We start from the raw sequence: 25,151 nt of genomic DNA on the forward strand, positions 1-25,151 counted from the left end.
AAAGACAGGGATGTAGTTTCAGTGTTCTGCATGTGGATATTGTGGTTTGCATCTTAAGTGACCCCAACAGGACATTTAAGGTTGAAGGTTTAGTCCCTAGACTGTAGCACTAGAGGGAGATTGTGCAACCTTTAGGACTTGGGGCCTAGTGGGAGGAAGGTAGGTCATGGGGAGTGTGACCTAGAAGGGAATTGTGGGACCCTGTTCTCTCTTTTCTCTCCTTCTTTCACTTGCTGGCTGCCATAAGCTGAGCAGCTTTGCTCTGCCACGTGCTTCCTACATGATGTTTTACTTTGTCACAGGCTCAAAAGCAATTTAGCCAACTGACCATGGACTGAAACCTCTGAATCCAAGAGCCAAAATAAACCTTTCCTCCTTAAAAGTTGTTTACCTCAAGTATTTTGTTACAGCAACAGCAAGCTGACCAGCACACTGTGACAGTAAGTTCACTCACAGGAGTTCTCAAGGAGCCCTATTCAGCACATTCCAATAGCCAATAACGCAGACAGATTAGTGCTTTTCTTCACTGGTCTTTGTCACAGGCCACAACACAATTTATCCAAGAGCCTCTCAGATGATTTTAATGTTTCTAGAATTTCAGGGATAAGGCCTGCAGGACTGAAGGTAGCCACTGACAACTCTGGGCATCCCCACTATCACCCTCCTTCAGGTTCCAAGAAGAAAGTCCAGCTACCACAAAGACTCTTCTGACCATGAAATACATCATTCCAGCGATCACAAAATACTACATCTGCAAAGCCTCTTAACAAAGTTTTATAAATAGTACACACCAATGTTTCCTACCTCATTTCTTGGCAGTATTTGTAAGATCTGATTCCAAGATCCATCGTTGAAGGATTAAAGAATTATTATAGACATCCAATGTCTATTCCTTCAAAACATGGCTTCAAAAAAAACAGGTGGAGGGTAAACTTTGTGAAAATGTCCCAGTCTTATTTTTCCCATGATTTCCATTGAGAAAATGTGTTTATTTTTTTGAATGTGCTCCTCACAAGTGTATGGATTTTAAATACTAGTTATTGAGAACTTACAGAAAAATATTTGCCTCAGGAAAAAACAAAATAGATGCAAAATTTAAAAAAAAAAGCCCAAACTTAATTTACTGGGGAGTGGGACCTCCAACACTCAGAACTGAGATCTTTGAAGTACATGCAACCTATACCGCCTTCCAAACCAGCAATTGGCAAGGTGTGGACAGGAACCACAGGCTTTGAACTTCCCAGGCTATATGCAGACTATGACCGTGAACAAATGCCTCCTCTCTACACGCAGGGACTGATAATCTGCATTTTAAACAAGTTTCCTAATAATTTTCCTTGCCACCTTTAAAACAAAACTGTACTGGAAACCCACTAAATAAAGTATGTGTAGGTGGAGCTCATCCAGCTGGAAAGAAGCAGTGATGAGGTGGATAGGGGTGGGTCATGCCTGGGATTCAGCAGGTGGCTTGCCCTGGAGAAGCTTCCCTGAGGCCCCACACCCAGCTGCATGAGGGACTCTACACAGTAGGGTCACCTCTGCCTCAGCTGGCAGTTTGCTGCTCATCCCCTAACTTGTTCCGTTCCCACTCTCCCTCCATCTTCTGTGTCATGAGTCACCCTTGTTTAGGTCCTTGGTCCTCCTTTCATCTCACTATACTCTTTTTGCCTTAACAATCTTTTTTTTTCCGCAAAGCCTTGCACATCAAATGGTAGTATTCTTTCTAATCACATATCTGTATTTTCAGTTGGGTTACAATGCATACGTGCAAACCAATACTTACCTGTCTGAAATTTCAGCATGGTATTGTGTTAAATATATGCTATTTCTTGGAAACCAATAATCTTTTTATTACCTTTAAGTGTAGGAAGTTCCCTAAATAATTGTAAAACATTGTGCAATGATTCCAAAGAACCTATTGCTGTGGAGTCATGCTGTGTTTTGTAGTCCTGCTCCTGATTCTGGCTTGCTTTTATTTCAATGTCACCTATGCCTGCTCAACCTGTTCAAGTGCATTCAGATACTTGCAAATCCAAGTCAGGCAAGGGCTGTTACTTCTAGTTTTATGGCTCCTTTCTCACAGGCAGAGAATCCCAGTTCTAACATTGGTTAAAAACAAGAGATTAGCTCTCACTCATTTAGGACAGGGGTGTAGCTCAGTGGTACAGCACATGTAGCCAAGAATGGGCACCAGAGTTCAATCTCCAGAACCAAAAAAATAAACAAAGAAAAGGATTTTTCCATCCTTTTTCCTTTTCCTTGAGGTACATTCCACTACTGATGCACAAATTACTGTTCTGATTAGAAGTTACTCTGTGTCGTTAGGCCACTCACTGGATACTCATTTAGATTCATTTGCTTCAGGTTAAAATCCTTGCTTTTTTCTCTTTCTTTTCTGTGTCATAAGGATTTGACTCAGGGCCTTCCTCCAGATGGTGACCTTTTTTCCTCAATTTTGGAGGAACTGGACACCCCTTAGGAGGTGCCATAGTCCCACAGACTCACCCAAGAGTCTCCATCCCTCCCATCACAAGGAGGAGCCTCTCACTTCCACATATAGCCAACTTCTCTTTATATTATCCCAACATCTTGGTGCCTCCCTCTATCAAGTAGTTGCTTGGTCCTCTCTCCACGCTTCTGCCTGACTCCAGTATCTTAAGCATGCCAAAATGGCTCCTGTACTAATTAGATCCCTCCCCTAAACCAACATCTCACTAAGGCACCCACCCTTTTGCCTTCCTCCATTCATAGATATTCTTGATATCTACTATCTCTGCTTCCTCATTTTACAGTCACTCTCAAGTTCACAGGAACCTGGCATCTAATTCTAACACTCCACTGAACTACTCCTGTCAAGATCACGAATGAGCTCCATATATCTAGGTTCACAGGACACGCAAGTCTTCACTTATCTTGTCATCTGTCCACTCACTTCTTTGTTTCTCTGACCCACATGCTCTTGGCTTTTGTGATCTCTTTGGCTGCATTTTCCAGCCTCCCTTGAAGGCACCTCTTGTTCACAAATGTTGATGTCCCCTAGAGTTCAAAAGTTAGCCTCCTCTCCTTTTACTCCATACATTTTCCCCAGGCAATATCATGACCATCTTTTTTGCTGGACCTTTCCAAACCTGGCCCCAGCCTACCTCCCTGATGCTTAGCTCCATAAAGCCCATCAATACTTATACTGGGATGTCTTTTTGTACCTCAAACTCTAAAATCCAAACTGGCTTCTTCTTCAGTTTCCTTATTTCAGCAAGTGGCACCAACCTGCCCTAAGCCAGGAAGTCATTCTTATTTCTTCTCTCCTACTCCCAACAGTTAATCAATCACAGAATCCTGGTGATTCTGCCTCATAAATGTCTATCATTTCTTCCTTTCTCACTCCATAATCCATCATGTCCTTCAATAGAGCTTCCTAACTGGTCCCGTGCATCTTCCCTTGCTTCCTATTCACGTTCTAAAGACCTATTTTTAAATGCAAGTAAGTCATTCTTGGTCATGAGTTCTGTCAAATAAGATTTGATTCACTTGTTTATTCAACAAATATGTATCATGGATTCTATAAGTCTGTTTATTATTCTAACGAGTACCTGAGAATGTCAACTTACTAAGAGCAAAGGTTGACTTTGGCTCACAGTTTTGGAGGTTTCAGTCCATGATTGGTTGGGCCATTTGCTTTTAGGCCTGTGGCAAGGCAGCGCACCATGGTGAGAGCATGTGGTGGGGCAAAACTGCTTTCACCTCAACTCCTGACCAAGAATTGACATACTTGAATGTAAAAATAGCTCTTTAGCAGGTATCACAAGGTAACAAAAGAGTTGAAGGCAAACTTTTTTCTTTATTCCATATTTCAGCTAATAAAAAAAGAAGGAATGGCAGAATTAGATCATCACTATTTCTAATTCCTTCCATAATGGATCCAGGCAATGATCGTCAATGGCTGCTCATACGAAAAGGGCAGAGACAAGTAGACATTAAATTGATAGAACAGCAGACCACCTGTATTGTAGTCTTGCCTTGCCTGTGGAGTCTAAATCAGATCTAGTTTCAACATCCAGTTTCCAATTTATGAAACCATTGATGTTAAAAAAATGTTAAGGAACATGAAAGGATGCAAGCAGTATAATCCAGATTTTGAAAAAACTGTACAGCACACAATTTGACTTCTTCAATAATTATGAGGAAAAAAGAAATTCAAGAGTAACCTTTAGGGACTGAGAAGATTTATCAATCAGTGGCATCATGTAGACTTCACTTTGGTCCTTATTTAAACAAACAAAAATAATTATGATTCCACACAAAACTTGTATATGTATGAGTGTTTGTATTGGCATTATTTATAATAGCCAAAAAGTGAATGGCTATCCATACAATGCAATATACAGCCATAAGAGTAAGGAAGGATGAACTGATGTCACAGAATGGCTCAATCTTGAAAACATTATGCTAAGAGAAAGGAACCAGACACAAACCACCACCAACTGTATGATCCTATTTATAGGAAATGTCCAGAGTAGGCAAGTTCACAGAAATAGACAGCATAGCAATAGTCGACAGGGGCTGGGAGGAAAATGGGAAGGACTGACAATGGGTACAGGGAGCAATGCTTATAGGAGCAATGAAATAAGAGAGTTTGTGGTTGTCCAGCACTGTAAATATATTATAAACTAATGAACTGTATACCTTAAAAGGATGAATGTTATGGCATGTAAATTATATCTCAATAAAAGTAAGTTATCATAAAACAAGCAGAAATTTAAATATTGATTTGTTACTTAACAATATGAAGAATTTTCATTTTAAAATATGAAACATAGAAATTTTATCTTTTAGAGATACAGTTTTAGGGTTTTTAAAAAAATATTTCTGTTGATACTGTGGTTCAACTGTGGGTCTTGTACTTACTACACATGTGGTCTAAACTTAAGTCACATTCCCAACCCCATTCTTAACTCTTTACAAGTTAAATATGATGCTAGATTTGCTTAAACATAACACAAGGTAGGAGGAAAAATCAGTATTTTGTAGCTAAGAGTAAGGGTTGAAGCAATCAAGAATCATCAATGGCTGCAAAATAGGTCAACGAATCCTTTGTTAATCTCCATGCAAAGGTCGGAGCTGTATAAGAAAAGAGTTGGAGTTTAGGACTCCTGTCCTTGAATGTGGGCTGAAGTTAGTGACTCACTTCTGGAACATGGGGGAGGCGACATTGTGTGACTTACAAGAGTTGATCCCAGGGGGTGTTGCTCTCTCAGGGGTCACTTGCTCAAGGGGAAGCCAGCTGTCATGTCAGGAGGACACTCCTGAACAGAGGGCTCCAGGTGTCAGAGGCCTGAAGCTCCTCAGTTGTACTAACTCTGGGCACAAGAGGGAGCATCCTGGAAGTGGTGTCTCTGACCCCAGAAGTCTTCAGGTGGCTGGAACTTCTGGCCGAGGCCTTAAATGTCCCCTCATGAAAGAAAGACCCTGAGCCAGAACAGCCTGGCCACATCACTGCCAAATTCCTCATGCACCAGAACTGCCTGAGATGATAAATAGTTACTGCTTTAGGCTACTGGGATTTAGCATCATTTATTCTGTAGTAATGGGAAGGTAAACAGAGAAGCTGAATTTAGGGAAAATGTTGATGATAAGTAGGATATGTTAAAGTATCTTCCCACAGACTCAGAAACTGTACAGAGATGAAATGAAGAAACACTCTTGACTTGTGATCAATATTAAATCCCCAATAAGGGCCAGCTAGACATCACATGCATCGAGATGTGAAGCCCTGAGAGGTACATAGTTATCACCTATTCGGTATTCTGAATATCTCCCATATCTTGAATCTAATCATAAATAAACATCAGACAAACCCAAATTTGGAAGCATCCTATTAAAAACAGGAAGGTTGCCTAGCATGCTTGAGGCCCTGGGTTTGAACAAAGTACCACAAAAAATAAATTAAAAATGAAGGGGGCTGGGCAACAATGGTTCATGCCTGTACCCCTAGTTGTTGGGAGAATCATGGTTTAAGGTCACCCTGGGAAACAGTTCACAATAGAAGAAGCTGGGCATGGGGGTACACACTGTCATCTTAGCTATTGCAGGTAGCCTAAATAGGAGGATCCCAGTCCTGGTCAGCTGGGCCAAAAAACGAGACCCTATCTCAAAATAACCATAGCAACAAGGGGTAGAGATGTGGCTCAAGCAATAGAGCACATGCCTAGCAAGTGCAAAGCCTTGCGTTCAACCCCTGTACTTGGGAATGGAGGCAGGAAAGGAAAGGGGATTTATTTTTCCAAATCTGTGTCGTAAAACACAGAGGCTATGAAAATCTCCCTGATTAGTAGAGGCTCAACTGAATATAATGCCTGATGTAAAACTGGACCCTGTATTGGAAGGAAGAGAAATGAAGAAACAACATCATTGGGTCAATTCATGAAATTGGAGAAGGAATGGAGGAGTAGACACAGGCATTGAATGAATGAGAAATTTGCTGGCATTTGTAGCTGTGCTGAGATGAGTAAGAGAATATCCTTATTCTTGGGAAATATAGTATTATGTATTTATATTTTGCAGTGCCAGTGACCCAACACAAAGCCTCCTATATGCTAGGCAAGTGATCTCTTCCTTAGCTCCATTCTCAGCCCCTATCTATTTAGGGGTAACCTAACTTTGAATGGTTCAGAAACAAGTGTGTATGAGAGAGAGAGGAGAATGAGAGTGCACAAAAAAGGAAGTGGGATAAAATGTTAGCGATACGTGAATTTGGGAAAGGGTAATGGGCGTTTTATTAATTAATTAATTTATGCTGGAGATTCAGCCTAGGGCTGCCTGCATGCTAAGTATACGCTTTACCACTCTTCCCCTACTATTTTCATTTTTGCAAATTATATGTGCTTGAAATTATTTCCAAGTAAAAATTTTATAAAATAATATCAAAAAATTTATGGGATGAATAGTGAGGGAAAAAATGACACAGGAATGGCTATAAATGGACCATTATTTAAGCTGATTAGTTTATCCCACTATGAGATGATGTTTCTTTTTTCTACTCCTTTGTACACTTTTAAGCTTTCCCAATAATAAAAGAAGATAAACAACAAGGAGGGGATGATGTTGAAGATCTCTAGTGAATTCTCAGCTCACCTGAGGCCATTGTGAGGGAGGTGGATCACGAATGATCTGAATTTGAGTTCCACTTGGGCTTGCGTTTCCCTCTAAAAATTGGGGAAAGTAGTAACACCTACTAGGAGATTAGCTAAATATCAATCATACATGTTAAGTTGCACATTTCCTGGCATGTAGTCATTACTCAATAAGCTAGAATAACTGTTATTGGATGAGTAAGTAAATCAAAAGATTGATTTCCACTGGTGGAAAAGATTGGAAGTTTTACAGCATGGACTTAGCATATACAAGGCCCAGGGTTCAGTCCCCAGCACCTGTGGGCACACACACACACACACACACACACACACACACACACACACACAGGATGGACGTGACTGGCATAACCCTGATTGACAGGAGTTATTGGAAGAGTTTCACTGAAGTGCTACAGAAAGACCAGCTCTTTATAAGTATTTATGCCCACTCTAAGCTATTGATAAATATATTGTTTTTTAAATGGGATGTAGCAAAGTCCTCTATATGCCCCAAATTAGCATGCAGAGAGAATGACTTATACAATGTCCCTAGAAAAATAGAGAACAAATGTAGAAACTTTTTCGTCTTTAGGTCAAAGCTCTCTGGAATGAGGTCTGTTTTTCTTCTTTTTCCTTTTCTTTTTTTGTGGTGTTAGCATTGGAACTCAGGGTCTTGTACTTGGTACTCTACCACATTAGCCATACCTCCAGCCCAAGCTGGATTTTTAAAATTGATGTAAAAATTGCAGTACAATACACATAACAAAGTTTGCCATCTTAATCATTTAAAGAGTACAGTTCACTAGCATTAGCAAATTCATGCTATGTGTAACCACAACAATGGTTCCTAAAGGTAAGAACTCTCCTACATACCCAAACTGAAACTGTGTACCACTAAACAATGACCCTATGCTCCTTTTCCCTAACCTCTGGAAAACACCATTCTACTGTCTGTCTCCATGGATTTCATTGCTCTAGCAGCCTCACTTAACTGGAATCATATAGTGCTTATCGTGACTGGCTTATTTCGCCTAACATGCCTTGAAGAGTCATCCATTTTGTGGACAATGGACCAACAGTGAGAAGGTTGGGCTGTCTGAGGGAGTGAGTGGGAGATGGGCTGTGGGTGGGCTGCAGGAGGGGCTGGCATGTGGGACAGGAGTAGACCTGGAGCTGGGTTGAGGAAGCCATGAAGCAAAGGTTGTGAAGTCAGATGAGCAGAAGAACCCTCATGAGAGTGTGGACATTATCGTGGGTGGATGTTAGTGTGAGTGTTTGTGTGAGAGAGTGTGTGTGAGTGTGTGAGTATGTGATGGTGTGAGTGTGTGAGAGTGTGAGTATGTGATGGTGTGAGTGTGTGAGAGTGTGAGTGTGCGTGTGTGTCTGTGTGTTGGCAGGGACAGGATCAGAGTGGAGGAAAAATTAGCCTGGCCAGAATGGGAAGTGTGCAGATGAAAAGCTGTGGCACAGGAGACTCATGCTAGCCCAAACTCCTACGTCTAGAATGCTGTTTGCAACTGCTGCAAGACAAGCTGTCAGGCATCCAGGGCCACTTTGGAAAGTATGGTTTGAGAATTTAAGAAAGTGGGTCCATGTCCAGTCTACATCCTGGCCTCTCTGAGAGTCCAATCAAGTCAGACTCAACATGGTCACCCAAAGACACACACAACAGCTCACTCTTCTACTGGAAACACATCCATTTGCTCAGCCTAAGCAGGAGATGCTTCTTCATGGATTGGCTTTCTGTTTTTTTCATGCCACATGTGCAGTGTAAAACTACATCTGGTTAAATATACATGAAAAATTACTATCCTTTCTTTTAATATTCCCATTGTCAACCCTGCTGACAGACTCACTCTTCTAGACAGTCACTGTGTTCCTGACTGGCTTGTCTGCTTCCACTCTTGCTCTCCTACAATTCATTCTCCTCCTAGTAGACAGAGTGTCCATTTAAAATTGTCAGATAATGTCACTTCCTGTGAAAACCACTCACAGGCCAGCCAGAGCACTTAGAAGAAACTCCATGTGCTGTATCTTGCCTTGCAAAGCCTCTGGAGGCTCTGCGGTCATCCTCTCCATACTGTGTCCAGGCTCTCTGCAGGACAGCCACCCTTGACACTTGCTGCTCTGACTCAAGCAGGCTCCTATTGTCTTGGGAACTTTGCACTAATTGTGCCCTCTCTATGAAATGATCCATTTCTCTTCTCCTTTTGTAGACTCTGAGAGCCTATCTGGCCAATATCAGTTTAGCCACCAGTGCTCTATTATGCTGTTTTGCTTCTGTTCTTTTCCAGGCACTCATTTTCTTATTTGTCATCTCTCTCTCCTTGCAGGAATACAGGCTCTATGAGGAAAGCAGATGCTTTACTTGCTGCCGTATTTCCACTACCTCAAACAGTGCCTGGCCCACAGTAGGTACCCACATATATTTAGCTATGGACAAATGTTATCATGACAGTGGTGAGTGGCTGCATTGAACTAAGGGCAGGTTGGCAGTAAGACTCTAACTCAGAAACTATTGAAGGGAGGACGTGGGAGATGGTGGGACAGGAGGAAAGAGCTCACCTGAGGGAAACTGAGCAAGAAGGAAAGAAGACACCCAGAGAGGCTGATTTGATCACCCCAGTATCCAAAGATGATGCTTAGGTGTCTAATGATGAAAGGCAGAATATCCCTCATTTGAAATGCGTGGGAATAACAGTGGTATGGGTTTTGGAATTTTTGAATATCTACCTAATAGATATTTTGGCAATGGGATGCAAGTCTAACCCCAAGTTCATTTGCTTCAAATCTACATTACACACATAGCCTTGAGGAAATTTTGCAATGTATTTGTAGTAGTCAGTAGACCATGCCATCACAGCACTTTACAGGCAGAGTTTTCGATTTGTGGTGACATGTCAACACAAAATATGTCTCAGAATTCAGAATATTTTGGCCCTCAACATTTCAGATTTAAGGAATGGTCAATTTGTAGGAAAAAGAACTGTGATTTGGAAAGGATTATTCATGAAACTAAAGTTAGTCTGAGATCCTCAGATAGACAAATACTATGACATAAAGTTTTAGTGTAGAAGTTACTGCCACAGATATAACTTTAAATATTTGAAGGCAAAACAAAGTCATAATTTTCTAGACTACTAAGATTTTAAAGAAAAGCTTTTCCTCCTGTTAAGTCTGAGCTGGCAGCTTTGACTCCTGCTCACTCGGGAGTGGAAGGGAGGCCTCTGTGGTAGAAGACCCTATGGCCTTGGTCACTTGGAATAATCATTCTTTTAATAGTGTGAGTATTGGTAAGTTCCTGAGTTTGGAGAGACACAGCGATGAGGCCAGGTGGTTAGCTGGATTTCAACAATGCTTTCCCCTTGTTCCCAGGGCTTCAGTTCTATTCATTTGTACAGGTCTATAGACGTGTAGGTGTGCAGCCAATCCATGCTAATGACCAGACGCTAAACCTCCTTCAGGGGTAGCAAGTCACAGAGTAGTGTCTATCAGCACGTGTTTTGTCATTGTCAGAGCATCTGCATTTGTCCCCAAGACTGTGCTTAAAATCAGAAACCCAAAGTGACATGTTCCCTCCGACCAGGTGGATCCACAGGCCCTTCAGTGACAGGAGCCTGCCTGGTGCTGCATCAGCGGCCTGAGGGACACTCGCTTACTTGAGTTTTGAGAAATCATTATGCACTGTACTTAATTTGTAGAATTGTCATTGAAAATTCATTGACTAATAGAATGAGGAGTGGTCACAACAGTCATCCTGTTGGATTTGATTTTCATTGCTTATTGTGACCTACTTACCTATGTCTCAAGGTCTCCTCTGTTCCTGATATTTTTAACTAAGTCACGTATTTAGGATGATAAGAGTGGAGAACTTTTCAATATCAGGAGAAAATACAGACAAAACTCCCCAGAGAATTCTTAACGTCTCTGCTGAACCATGGTAGCTCTCTTCAGGGATGTTTGCTTTGGAATCAGGGGACATTGGGACTTAAAGACCACAGACACTGTTTTTTGGAGAACATGAGAAATTTTCTTAGGTGGAGGAGAGCATTTGGAAGTGCTCACATTTATTTTTATCCAGTATCAAAATAAAGCAGGAAGCAGGTACATGAAAGTGAATCTTTGTCTTCATATTGTGAATTGTATATTAAAGTCCATTCTCTTTCTCTTCTTTTCATTAATCCCTTCAAAAATATATATCCACTATGTACCAGGTACCGTGTGTGTGTGTGTGTGTGTGTGTGTGTGTGTGTGTGTGTGTGTGTGTGGTAGCAGGGGATGAAGGCAGAACACGAGAGCCAAACCTTTCAGATGCACTCATATCTAATAAGGCAGGCAGGGCGGGGCCAGGGCAACAGCAGCTCCTAGCTCAGCTGCCAAGACTCGTTTTTCAGCTAAGGGCATATTGCAAAATCCTTCCTCCATCCTATTCTATCTTCAGGCATATCAATCCCAGTAATGTTTTTTTGTTTTTTTTTGCGGTATTGGCGTTGGAATTCGGGGCCTACACCCTGAGTCACTCCACCAGTCCTTTTGTGGGAAGGGTTTTTTTCAACAGGATCTTGAGAACTTTTTGCCCCATCTGGCTTCAATCCTCCTTATCTCTACCCCCTGAAGAGCTAGGATTTACAACCCTGAGTCACTGGCAGGTGCAATAATTTTCAATTTTACTTGTTACCAATATTGGACTACCAATATTGGTAGCATGACACTTTTAACGTTCTTCCTCTGCCCACTATTCAGCTCCCTTTTGTCTTAATTAAAGCTGCTGCCCAGGGGAACACTGAGTGATTTGATTAATCTCCTTCAGTTCCAAACCTAAAGAAACAGTAATGCCCCAGATGACCACTAGGTGGCGGTGATCGCCTCGGACAAGGAAAGGGATCCTAAACCAGAGAGCTGGATGGGGAAGAAGGTCTTGAGGGGGACAACGTGTGTCCTCTTTTCAACATGAAATGTGTGATGCTCTGTCTCAGTATTAACACGGGAAATGACAGGAACAAAGTGACAGACGACCATGCTATTTTTGGAAATTCATTTTAATCCTAAAACTGAAATGTAGATTAGGTATTTACATTATGTACAAGTTACCCAAGACAATCTGGGGCGCAGGTGACAGAGCCTGGGATTGGGTTTTCATGTGATGCCCAGCGCAGTGCCTCTCTCTTACGCCTCCTAAGAGGGACGGTCCAACTGGTTCCATGTTTGACTTTAGGACTCTCAATGAAGGTGTGCAGGGAAGTTTTCACATTGGATGATTCTTCCTTTCTGAGTTCAGGTGGCAGAGGGGCAGAGATGGTCTCAGGAACTGGGACACCCCCACCACTTGAGAGCCTCTACCCAACCAGGTCTGGGCCATAGCCCTGACATACCTCCAGCTCAGCTCAAGGGCCACGAAGGGCCTCCCTCTGTGATTCCAGCCTAGGGATGGATTGTGTATTGACCTGGAGGAAACCTAATGACACTTACTCAGAAAAAGACTCACACATATCCTAGCTTGGCCTGGAGCTGGAGCTCGGCCTGGAGGTCTTCACATACCTCTTACTAGTGACAGGCAGGTTGGGATTTCCCACCACAGCAGGATTTCTAGACTTTGCCACCTATGCTGAATTCTGCCCTCCCAAGGCTGAAGTATTTGAAAAGGGCAATCTTTGTCCCAGGTCTCCTGAACCATGTTCCAGGAAGACATCCCCACGCAGTGGGCTCCAGGAACTCAGCAAGTCCAGGTCTTTCCGCTGGGCTCTTCTTTCCCACCAGTGTACTTGGCCTAGAGTCTTCCCTCAACAAGGCTCCTGCTCCTGTGAGCATTGTCACCTCTAATTCTAGTTTCTTGCCCTCCCTGGGTCTCCTCTTAATTTTCTGTACAGTTGTAGTCTCTCCAACCCTACCCCCATAACCTCAATGTTGCAATAAGCTACAGGAGGGTTTATGATGCCATTTCTAGTGGTAGTGGATGTCACTGGTGATTGTCTAGCCTAATGGCAGGACTGAGTTGCTCATCTCATTGGAAAGAAAGCAGAGAGTTCACGACATGTACAGTGGACCTTTGCGGTCCACTTATATCTGCTGAATTTTTCCGTTAGATGAACCCCTCTGTGAGATTCATCAGTGTTGTGCCTGCCCCAGGGAAGGTCAGTGGGACTGTCTGTAATCCTGGGGTGAATAGTAAGGTCCCGGAGGGCTTCTCTCTGCTCTTGTGGAGTGGGGAGGCTCGTTGTGGGCAAGACTCCCTTACTCTCAGTCAGCCATTTCATGAGAATCAAGTGCAGCATGAGAAAGGCTGGAGAAGAGGAAGAAGGGCCTTGGATCCCTGCAAAGGTCACAAGACCCACACCCGAGGGCCCAAGGAGAGGACTATTATAGTCATCCATGATGATTGAGGTTGAGTGGATCCCCTGGGAAGTGGATCCCCTGGATCTTCCTAGGTGACCTGCATCAAGGAACCTGAGCACCCTGCCTCCTCATGGGATTTTTCTTTTCTTAGCTGTGCTATAATTCCAAAACCCGCCAGTGTGCATGATAGGAAACCATGTGACCCCTGAGTTCATCCCCAGCACCTGATTCTTTCCAAAGCACACTTTTCCAGCAGAGCCAGAAAGCATCTCTCACACTGAGCTGTCAGGACACTCTGCCCATGAAACAAGACTTTTGTTTCCATTTCTCACTTCTGCCTTTTCATGCTCTAAGCCGAGCAAGGACGGGGAGTTCCAGCAGCCACTGGGGCAGTGAGGAGAGCCAGCAACACCAAGGGCTTTTGTTGATCAGGCCACTCTGAACACAATGTCCATCCTCACCCTGTGGCCATGTGTTCTGTAGCCAAGGGCCTTGGTGACTGTCTGCTTCTGCAACTTACTAGAATAGGCTGTGAAGACCTCCAGAATTTTAGAGTCTGTGGACTCCTCCTGATATCTGCTATGTTTTTGCACACCTGGAGCACTATTCTGGATGCTGACCTGGATCAGAACAGAGGACAAGTCATCAAGCCAGGGACCCTAGAGTGGATACCAATTTACAGTGCCCTGGAACCCTCTGGGACCAACTCAGCCAGAGCACAGAGCTCATCCCTGGGCTGAGTGGGCCCTCACTTTCTCCTGAATCCTGAGAGTGGCCCCTGGGTAATGAAGTGGGCTCTTTCCAAATGCTCCCATCCCAAGTCGTCCTCAAATTCCTGTCATCTCCTCCCAGGCCACTTTGTGAAGCCCACAGGGGTGACCAGATGAATGAGCCTGGTCAGCGGATGGTCTTAGTCCAACACCAGGAGAGAAGGAGACATACGATTGCCAAGTGGCCTTCTATAGGCCAGCCCAATGTGGGCCAGAAGCTGCTGCAATGGGCAGTGCAGTTGGACTCCTGGCTGCCTCACCCCTGATGGTCCCATCACAGGTGGGACTCAGACAGAGGGTTGCACAGGACTCATGTGCAGCTGGAAATCAGCACAGGAGAATAGTTGTCCCCAGGATGCCTAATTACATGTGAGCAGAACCTGTGGACCCAGGTACACCTGACTCCCAGACACTGACACTGCTGGTCACCTCCATGGCCACTGCATGTTGTGGCCCCCACTCTCCAGGCTGGATTGCAATGGAGCTTCGTAAGCAGCCTCCCTCCATCTCAGGCAACAGCACAAGGATAGGCCAGAAGCCATGGCCAACATCTGATGTAACTGCTGGGGGCTCCGTCATGTTCCAAAGAAAGTCAAGGTCCTCCAGAGCCACTGGGCCCTTACAATTCCCGAAAGCATGTCCCCCACCCTTGATCCTTCACTTGGGGCCTGTTTTCCCTCAGCCTGGGAACTCTGCTCCATCCCCCCTCGCTAGTCAGGCTCTGAGTCTTAGGCACTTTCTCCTGCTGGCCTGTCTGTGCTTCAGCTGGTTCAGCTAGGACACAGAGGGAACGGCCTTCCCACTGGCTCATCAGGACTTCCTAGGACATTGTTCCTATTATTTTCACCCGGGCTGACCTGGATGATACATCTGTCCCCCTTCCTGCTGATGATAGAGGGACTGCAAGTACAGGGAGTTGGAGAGGTATGAGAAAAAGGTGCCGTGTGTACAAGTGGTCGCCATGGGTGTTGTGGAGCCTGATGCTAGGCAGGGGTAGCTGGAGGTTGAGATGATATGGGGGACTCTCTGAGGGATGACTGGAGGATGACTGCAAAAACTGTGGGAGACAGCAACATCAGCAGAAGCCCAGACACAGCAGGGTTCCCAGCTCTCTGGGCAGCCAGCCCTGGGGGATTTGGAAAGGCTTGTTTAGGACCCCAAGCTTCTGGACCCTTGTGTGGACAGAGAGTGTAGAAAGCTGTCACCAGGAGAGGAGGGGGATGATCAGGTGGTCACCTTGTCTTCCAGGTCAGCAGAAGCCTCCAGGGTAACAGTCTTGTGGATGTCCTTCATGTCAACGCTAGAAGAGCCTGCCAAGTACAGGCTGCAGGGATCTCCGGTGTCCTCAGTGCTAAGATCAGGGCTGCACCTGACCTCATTCCAGGGTTCTCCCTGGAAACTGCCGCTCCTGTTCACAGTTGTGTTGGAGGCCTGGTGGCTGGATGGAAGGGCTGGCTTATTTCAGGAGCCTCCCCAAGTACACATCCAGCCCCAGTACCTAACCAAACTCTGCTTGAAGCACTGTTCTTGATGCTTGGTCAGTGACCAGGATCCCATTCACCTGGCCTTCTGAGACATCACCCATTTCTCAGATGAGAAAACACAGGCCAAGAGAACTGAGGTCACACCACTTAGTCACAGGGCAGGCCAGAGCTGAGGTGGGATGCCAAAGCCAGCTTGTCAGGCTCCCTTTCCCACTGCCAGGACCTTCTCTTTCCCTTGACTACCTGGGATCAGGCACTTACTTGCTGAAGCATTTCCCCCTGGCTCCGGTCCTCTTGGTCTTCATGGAGAAAAAGGTTTTCTTTGTGCGTGGCTCCAAGTCACAAGCCAGTTTGTAGCTGTGGCAGTGGTGGCTATCAGGCTACCAGGAGCCACACCCTGGCTCCAACCCAGTGCCTCTCTTGGAAGTTTGAGCCCAAATCCCAGGCATTGCTAGACAGCAATGTGACATGCTTACAGGGCCACAGCCTCAGGCTCTCAGGAGCCAGTCCCAGATGTGCAACCCCTGTATTCCCCCAGTGCCTGCCCAAACTCACCTCTCATCCATGGTGAGCACTTCCGTGTCCCTAAACCACTCCAGAAAATACTCATGAGGTCGGAAAGAGTAGTTTTCACAGGCCGACTGGAGCATAGTTATATTTGTGATGACTTTAAATTCCTGGGCCAGGGAGAGGAAAGGATGGTGACCGGCCTGACTCACTGTCACTCCTCTCACTCTGACCCAGGTTCCTCCATGTTCTCACAGCAGGGTTCAAGCACCCACTCCCAGGAAGCAATTGAGTCACACCTTCCTGTGAATGGCCCATCCTCTCTGCACCAAATGTCCCAGATATCAAGAGGCAAAGATGGAGCTAAGTGTACAACACAACCAAGAATCCAGGTCCAACCCCTCAGAGGGCGGAAGCATGGACTTACCTTCTTCCATTTATCCAGATTTACTTGCCCACCCTAGAAGACAAAGCCAAGGTGCTTAGAAAACAGCCCCTCCACCACTCAGACCTCCCAGCCTCCTACTTAGCTTCCAAAGTGGCCACCAGGGGCACACCACACCTGAACTAAGGCCAGCTTTCAGTCCTGGACAGGGCTAAGTGGGCTTCTAGGTTCAGGGCCCTTTTTCCCCAACACTCTCTGAGGACATCAGAGAGTGAGTCTTCAAGTGAAAAAGCCCTGCTTGTCCCACATGCCCCCTGACCTTGGAGGACCTGGTGTCACACTCCCATGGTCACCACCCGATGGACTTGCCATCCACCTACGATTGTAAGGTCAAGCAGCTCCAGGGAATCAACAGGTACCATTGGTGCAGTGGGTATAAACTGGGCAGCTGTGAGGCCCTTGTGTCTTGTGAGTTGTGACAACTCAGCGGTCACCGAGGGGCCGTCACCACCCAGCCCTAGTTCCCCAAACCCGTGGTCACTCACATGGATGTATTCTTCCATACTGCTCTCCACCCTGGCCATGATATTTAGGAATGTTCCCAGGAAGGGGATGGCTCCACTGATGACACCCTGAAGCATTGTGAGGGGTATAATAAGCAAAGTCCAGGGCCCTGTGCTGAGGGCTTCTTAGCCTGCCCCTATTCCCACTAGCAACTCCCACTCAGAATAGTCTGAGGATCAAGGCATTCTCTCCTGTCCTCAGGGCAACTCCTCCTGGCACTGCGACCCCCAACTACCTCTGTTCACTTCCCAGGCAGGCATTTGGAACATCTGAAAAGTATTTGACCCCCTCCCCACCCCCACCACCCTCGGGATCTGCTGGCTAGAGTTCATGTTGCCAGGATGCCAGATGTTCAGTGTGCCTGGACCTGCCACGCTCCATAGCTGGTATCTCATGGTGCATAACCGTAAGTGGGGCAATGGGTGTGAATATCTGGTGGAGCCATGTCCACTACAGCTTCCAGGGTGCCCTAGCCTTGGGCATGTTCACTCAAGCTCTCCTTTGGATGCCCACGGCCTCTCCAGATATTCCTGCACAGGGTGGCCAATTTGGAAGTTCCTCCCTGTTGAGGTTGAGGTGACATTAGCAAGGACATCCTCTCACCACTCCAGTTCCCAAACCCTGTGCCTGAAAGTGTCCTGAAGGGCTGTACCAACACTCCTGACATCTGCTGTGGCAGTTGTGGATTAGGTCTCTGTCCTAACACTCCTTGACATGGATCCTCACCTGCTATCCTGGCCTCCCTCTGCCTGTTTTCTCATCTGTAGTATGCGGATAACCGCACAGCTGTGTGTGTCATGGGGACGGTGAGGACCCAATCTCTCCTTCTTGCCATTGGTGCTGTTCTGACTCCCCCTCCACAGTAAATCCACCTGAGGACTCCTGTCCTTCCTCTTCTCCCTACCAACTCATAGTCACCCTTGGGATCAGCACCTAGGCTCATCATCCCTCCAATTGACAGATGAGAAAACAAAGCCAGAGAGGTCTGGTGACATGCACAAGTCCTTTCAGGGGCAAAGGGACAAGGGGTCCAGCTCCCATAGGTTCCTCAACAGTGTCCTTGATGTGCCAAGAATCCTAGCAGAGCTGAGCCCGAGGGAAGAGGGATAAAATGTCTCAGACTCCTGCCTGCTCCAGTCCTCCTGAGGTCACTGCCATCATGAAGAGGCCCAAGGCTGTGCCAAAGGCTTCTCATCTCCATAAGCTCATTCATGCCGTTCCCCAGCACAAAAATGCCTTTGTCCACTCGGGATTGAGTTCCCAGGGGCCATGTCTGCTTACAGTTAGACCATGACCAGGTACAGTGAGGCTCTGTATCCTCTTTTATATGGAATCTTTGGGAGCATTTTAGCAGAAACTCATGGTGAGTTCATGGGTGACAGGTAGTTCTGAGACCCTTGGGTACCCTGCAGCTCCCAGTTGTGTGGGAGCCTTCCTAGGTTCTCTGTGACCATCGCCATGTCTTCTCTAGGAAAAGGTGAACTTAGATCTTCTTTCTGGTCTGGATGTGTGGATAGGTGACTTCTATGCCTACCTGGTCCACAGGCAGCCAGCTGTGATACCACATTCTTAAGCAGGCCACTTTCCTGGCTGTGCTGCCCACATGGAAGGTGACAGGGATCTGGCTTCAAGGGAATGGGATGGGATGCTTTATGGTGGCAGCGCCATCCCCTTCTGTGCACTCAAGAGTCAGGCCAGTGCTACACCTCATGAGGGAGCAGCAGACCTCCCATCCAGCTGCTTCCTCTACTCTCCACAAGCACCCTGGCTGCCTCTACTACATTCCTTCAGTAAGGACGCCTCTTCCTGAAACAGTGCCCCACCTCCCTGAGCACCAAACAGATCCCTCTTCCCTTCATCCAGATGAAACAGGCCTGGAACGCTACAAAACCATTTCCACATAGGAACTAACGATCCTGACACCCCCAATCCCCTTTGCCTACTGCCACCTGCACTCCGACTTCCACCTACCTGACAGAGCAGCTATCTGTTCACAAGCTGGTTGGTTTTGTGAGTCAAAGACTTTGACATAGTTTGGAATGCTTCAAAGCTCCTTCTACAAGAAGGTCAGAGAGAAGGTGACAGTTGGTCAGGGTGGGAGAGGAGATGAGTGTGAATCCATTTTTTTTTTATAAGCCCAAGACTCCACCTGACCAGAGGAGAGGTTTACAAATGTTTCCACTGTGCATGAAGGATGTGTGGGTCTGGAGCAGGACCTTACTGTTTGCACAACAGATCCCCACCATTTCCAGTGAGGGCGCCATTTTATTTTAAATCCACAGAATTCTGTGGCTACAATGTAAGAACAAGAAAATCTCCCATATGGCCCTGTCCTCTGTGACATGCAAGGAAGCCAAACCCTGCCACAGATTTACTGCCCTGGGTTCATCCGTACAGTACTGGATATCAGCAACCCTGCTCTCAGTGATTGCAGCCGGCTTAATTGTGGGTTCACAGTGGCCATGGTGCACCTGAAGAGAGAAGTTCACCCACCTGGCAACCTCTTTCCATGTCCTCTGCAGGCGGTGGATGGCCTTGCTCTGCAGAGCGGTGAGGATGGCACAGAAGGAGGAGAAGTTCTTCAGAACCTGACATTCCTGGGGATGAGGACTCAGTGAGGCATACGTGGAGCTCCTTTCTACTGCCTCAGGCCCTGGGGCTGAGACAGATGGTGGGGAACTCCAGGGTCATGCAAGGGACCAAGGAGTAAGCAGACCAGGATGTCAGCTCACCCCCAGGCCACAGCGAGAGGAGGTACTCAGCACTGTGGCCGTGGACTCTGACTTTCCAGTCACTGTCACCCTGGGAAGGACGGACCTGGCATCTATGCAGGGAATCTGACCATAGCCCATACCCTGAGAGCAGAGAGAGCAGAAGGGGTTGTCCCGGGCCCCTCCTGCTGCATACCCAGGCCACCTCGATCCAGTTCTCCACCACCATGGCTCTGTCAGAAGCATCCAAGTTCTCATCCCCAAGGCAGGTTTGGATCACACAATTCACCACATAGTTAAAGTGGGTGACAACGGCACGAACGGTGGGTGCCACATGCCCCTTTGCGCTTTTGTCCCCGTGGAACCAGATGTACTCCAGACATTGGTAGGGCACCACCTTCTTGAACAGCTCCTGGGGGCAAGGTCAGTGTCACCTGGCACTGTTGCAAACTACTGCCCCCTGGCCCAGGTTGGCTCTCAGATGTAGGGCTATAATTTGTGAATCTGTGGATGTGGCTTGATCACAGTGAAGGTGTCTGGATTTTGCATCCTTACCATCAAGGATGCCCAGCACCTGAGTCACCAAAAAAAAAAAAAAAAAAAAAAACCAAAAACAAAGGATGCCAGGAGAGGGAGAGTGGCATTTTCTAAACTCTCAGTCCACTCCCCGGAAAGTGGCTTACCCTCTATGTCCAAGCACCTCTAAGGTGACACCTCTGGCCTCCCCTAGGTAAATACTCTGTTTCCAGTCCAGCAATGTTTTTGTTACGACCAGATGCTAGTCCTATGTCTGCCATGTGTGTAGTGCCCCTCAGGCGCCTAATGAGTGCTGAGGCTGGAGAGGCCCCCTGGGCAGACAGAGGTGTCCCATGGCCTAGCTGCACCTCTGCTTCAATACCTGATTCTTCACAGTCACTGATGGTTGGGCCCATGTCCCCTGTCCAAAGGTGAAGGGGGGTTCGGTCATGGTGTGTGCATCAGTGGAGCTGGACATGGACTGGAAATCGGCTCTGGACCAGGGTTGGCAGATCTGGACAGCAGAGGCCAGAAGGAATCCCTCCCCTTCCCTGCATGCATGAGACACTCACAGCGTCGATTAGTGTGAACTGCTGTGCCACCAGCTGGGGAGGGAAGACCATAAAGGATGGCTTCTTCTCGCTGGCTTGGCTGTCCACTGACTCCAGGGATTCCCAGGAAGCGCCCCTTGGTAGGAATGCTGCCGGAGCTGGCTCAAGCTCAAGGGACTGTGTGCGAGCTGGAACCCATTCTGGAGAACATCCAGAATATGACTGGTGCTCTAGAGCTACCATTTGAGTGGGCTCTTTCTCCAGGGCAGGTGTTAGAGCCCTCTCTGCCTCTGAAGATTGCGATAGCAGCAGCAATGGACCTAATGACGGTACAGCCATGGGGTTGTGTGCCAGAAGAGGCGCCTCAGTGGGCTCTAGCCGTGGAGCTGTTCCAAGACAAATCACTGCAGATGGAGAGATGCAGGAAGAGACAAATTTCCTTGTTGAGCTTTTCCAAAAGCAGAAAAAATAAAACAAACAAGGAAAAAAACCCTGTTGCCTGCCACAGAAGCACCCAACAGGATGCCCTGCCAAACCCTATCACACTGCCTGTGTGACCCCTGTCTCTCCCTTTCTCCAGGCCCAATGGCGGCCTTGGAGCTTCCATATTGTGGGGCCCAGCACAGACTGCTCTTCCTGTGGTCTGTGTTCTCCCCAGGCTCCTCACCCTCAGACTTCTCCTCGCTGGATACCAGGTGTTCAAGGTGGACAAGGAGAAGTTTGGCATGGCGCTCTTCTTCTGAGCCAGGCATGTTGAACTTCAGGTAAGCCACCAGCTTCTTGAGGCAGGGGAAGTCTGGAGGTTCAGTGAAGTCCCTGGAGTACTCGTTCAGCCAAGTACCCAAGATGTATGACATGGCTCTGGGAGCAGACAGGCAGCGAGCAGAGTCAGAGGCCTGGCCCTCCCCACCCCAGGCTTCTCACAGCACACGCGTGACAACTGGAATCCTGTGACTGCCCCTGTCCATTCAGAGGCCAGCACTCCCCAGCCCAAGCCCCTTTGTCTGTCCAGACATCGGCAGGTCAGGAAACCAGGTCAGGTAATCAGGCAAATTCTGAGGGAGGGAAACCTAGATCAAAGGTGTGAGCCGTTCTTCCTTTTCTGGGAAGCCCCTCACCCTATACTGTGTGTCATGCACTGTGTCATTCCCACAGCCTGGGCCTTCATCTTCGCAACATCTTGTGCTGCATCGAAAGCACTCCCCTCCTGGAGGCTCCTGCTGCTCCATTCTGCATGAGTCATGTTTAGGGTGTCTTCCATGACATTGTTCTCTGAGTGGCATAGCCTGACACGCTCGAGCACACATTGAGCCTCCAGGAACCAGCTGTAGTGTCTATTCCTAAGGTATGAAGGCCTCAAAACTTTTCTGTCCCTGTGATGTCCAACCGGGTGTAATGCGCTGTGATGAGGATGATGGATTCTCATAGGGCCCAGCTCTGAGACCCCAACCTCCCTGCTGTTCCACAGGTACTCAAGTGCCCTCCGTCAGGGCTCTGTCACAATAGCTATTGTCTCCCTCCACCCGCAGGCAAAGCCCTAGACCACAGTCCTCTAGGGGGAATTATAAGATATACGGGACCCACAGTTTGGCCAGCCTTCCCCAAACCGTATCTCCAAATATCGCCACTGGAGACAGGTGCCATCCCTCTGTCCCAAAGGCCACTCACAGTTTGAGTTGCTGCCATGGTCCACCAACCTCATTAGAGTAGAGGAAGAAGGAGGCGTATCTAGAGGAGGCCATGAGAGAGTCATATCTACTGTACCTGCTGATGACGTCTAGGCTTCCTGGCTGACTCCCCAATAGGAATGGAGCTGAGGATGGTAGGGATTTTCCTGTTCATCTCACTGAATGATGCTAAGTGTGTGGAAATTTTCATCCACACACAGTAGGTGCTGCCTATAGATTTGTGCAATGAATGAGCCCACCTGGATCCTTCCACATGCCACAGTAGTCTTGGGGCACCTTGTCTACATCCTCCAGATGGCCTGTGGGACCATCTCAATAATCTGGTAAATGCTTTGCCAATGCTTCAGATAAGAGAGGCCTCAGGCAGAGAACTGCGTCATGGGGGAGGAGAAGTCTCCCATGAACTGTTCACAGACCCAGAGACCCGGGCAGCCCGCTGTGCAGGGCCAGGTCTGCCAAGCACCTCCAGGGTTCATCCCACTTGGTCCTGGCAACACCCAATGAGGGTTCACCTCTGAGTACACCATTCCCCATAATCAAACTGGAATACCACAGGCCAGGGGCAAGCCTAAGGCCTAGGCAAGTGAGGGTGAGTCCCCTACCTGGGAAGTAGCACTTACCTAGTGAACAGCAGGTCCAGTACCTGCTGGGTGGTGGCAAAACGTCGATAAGTGCATAGGAAGATAGGGATGTATGTCGGGTCCCCGAACAGCAGGGCAGGCACCAGGTGGTCCACCAGCTCCTCCAACGTGCCTGCTTTGAGCATCCCTGCCTTGCAGGGGTCCGCCAGAGTTGGGGCCAACTCATTTGCACCCTGACCAGGAAGAGTGAGAGACAGTTCAGACATGGTCACAGTAGTAAAATGGAAAATCACCAGTTGCCAGACACAAAAGTGAAGACGGCCCAGAAGAAATTTTCCTGGATACACACACAGACATACATGTTCGGGGATGGGTGGGTGCTCCCTGGAGGGTCAGAGTTTTGGCTGGCCCTCATCACCTTCCCTGGGTCACCCTGAGTCACCTTTAGGATCCTGTGGGAAAATCTCCTGAGTCGGCCAGAGCGAGAACTGACCCAGCGTGTCAAGACATGGTCATGACCTTCACTCTGGGTTGTCCTGTCCTCTGAGCCTTCGCATGCACGGAGACAGCAAGAGAACATGTTTGTCTCTCCAGTTCTCCAGCGAAGTGAGCTGCTGGGGCCACTCTGGAATGTGAGTGCCTGTCCCCGCATTCCAGGTTCTGCTTCGTCCATTGTCAACTGTGAGGTCATTTGTGGAGTGCCTTCATCTCAGCTGTTTCTGCACAAGACCTCCCAAAGATGCCCTTGGCTACTGACTTCCCCACCCTCAGGCTATGAGGAAAACTGGACACTGTCACACCCACTTACCCAATGCCATTGTCTTGGGGCAGAAGTGGGTATAGTCAGTGCCCTAGCTTTACTGGTTTTGGTTTAATTTACTGGGCCTGGATTTTGAACTCAGGGTATTGCGCCTGCAAAGCAGTCGCTCTACCTCAAAGCCAACCACAGGTCCAGTGACCCAGTTTTTTGGAGACAGCAGTTCGGTTCAGACCCAGACCCTCCTTCTGACAAAGTGTGAGACTCACCACAAGTCGCTCTGCCTCTCGGGGTCTCCCCAGTCTTCCCACTTAACTCTGTGCAGGTCAAGGTCTTTGCTATAGCAAAACAAGAGGCTGAGAACTGTGGTGCCCTTGGGCAAGTCTCATAACTTCTGAGTGTCAGTTTCCTAAGTGATCATAGTACCTACTCAGAGAGTTAGCATAAAGCAGGAAGGAAGAATTGCTTGTAAAAGGGCTATGCCATGCCTGGCACAAACTAAGCCCTCAACAGACTTCCCTAATGCTAGTATTTGTACAACAGGGATTTGAGGGACAAGCTCTGTTTTGCTAGAGCTTCTTTATATTAGCATATAATAATTGATATTATATTAGCATATAATATCAATTGTGATATTTACATATATGTGTACAATTAATCTTAATTAGATTTACCTCCTCAATTGCTCTCCCTCATCCCTCTTTTCCCTCTTCTTGGAACAACTTCAACAGTTTTCATCGTTCTATTTTCATGCATGATTGCAAATTACATTTGACAATTTCACCCTCTTTACCCTCTCCTGATACCCTACTCTCCCCGTACTCACTAGTGGAGAAGACCTGTTTTACTTCCCTGTCTTTTATTTTTATAAGTGTATATTGATAGTTGAAGGGGGTTTTACCAATCAAGGAGTTGGTCCAACTTCATCTATAATTCTAATTCTTAAGATTTTCTTCAAAATTCACAGTACAGGGGGTTGTGCTGTGGTAAAGCTTGTTATCCTAGCTACTTGGGAGGCAGAGATGGGGAGGATCATGGTTGAAGGCCCGCCCAGTCCAAAAATATTCAAGACCCCATTTCAACAAATGGCTGGATATGATGGCATTTGCCTGCTTTCCTAGCTATGGGAGGAAGCACAAATCCTATGGTTCAGGCCAGCCTGGCATAAGGAGAG

General features: G+C 47.1%; 1 protein-coding gene across 1 annotated transcript; it reads right to left on the reverse strand.

Moving 5' to 3' along the window:
* Nucleotides 1–16,944: 16,944 nt before the first annotated feature.
* On the reverse strand, nucleotides 16,945–23,486 carry LOC109690895 (ral guanine nucleotide dissociation stimulator-like). The gene is made up of 7 exons (XM_074058023.1): nucleotides 23,260–23,486; nucleotides 22,620–22,679; nucleotides 21,619–21,812; nucleotides 20,973–21,355; nucleotides 20,081–20,296; nucleotides 19,549–19,770; nucleotides 16,945–17,241 (listed from the first exon to the last, which is right to left on the reverse strand). Exons 1-7 carry the CDS (start codon nucleotides 23,484–23,486, stop codon nucleotides 16,945–16,947), a joined length of 1,599 nt encoding a protein of 532 aa, XP_073914124.1.
* Between the last annotated feature and the right edge of the window lie 1,665 nt (nucleotides 23,487–25,151).

Source organism: Castor canadensis, chromosome 2 (assembly GCF_047511655.1).
Source record: "Castor canadensis chromosome 2, mCasCan1.hap1v2, whole genome shotgun sequence".
Classification (NCBI taxonomy): domain Eukaryota; kingdom Metazoa; phylum Chordata; class Mammalia; order Rodentia; family Castoridae; genus Castor; species Castor canadensis.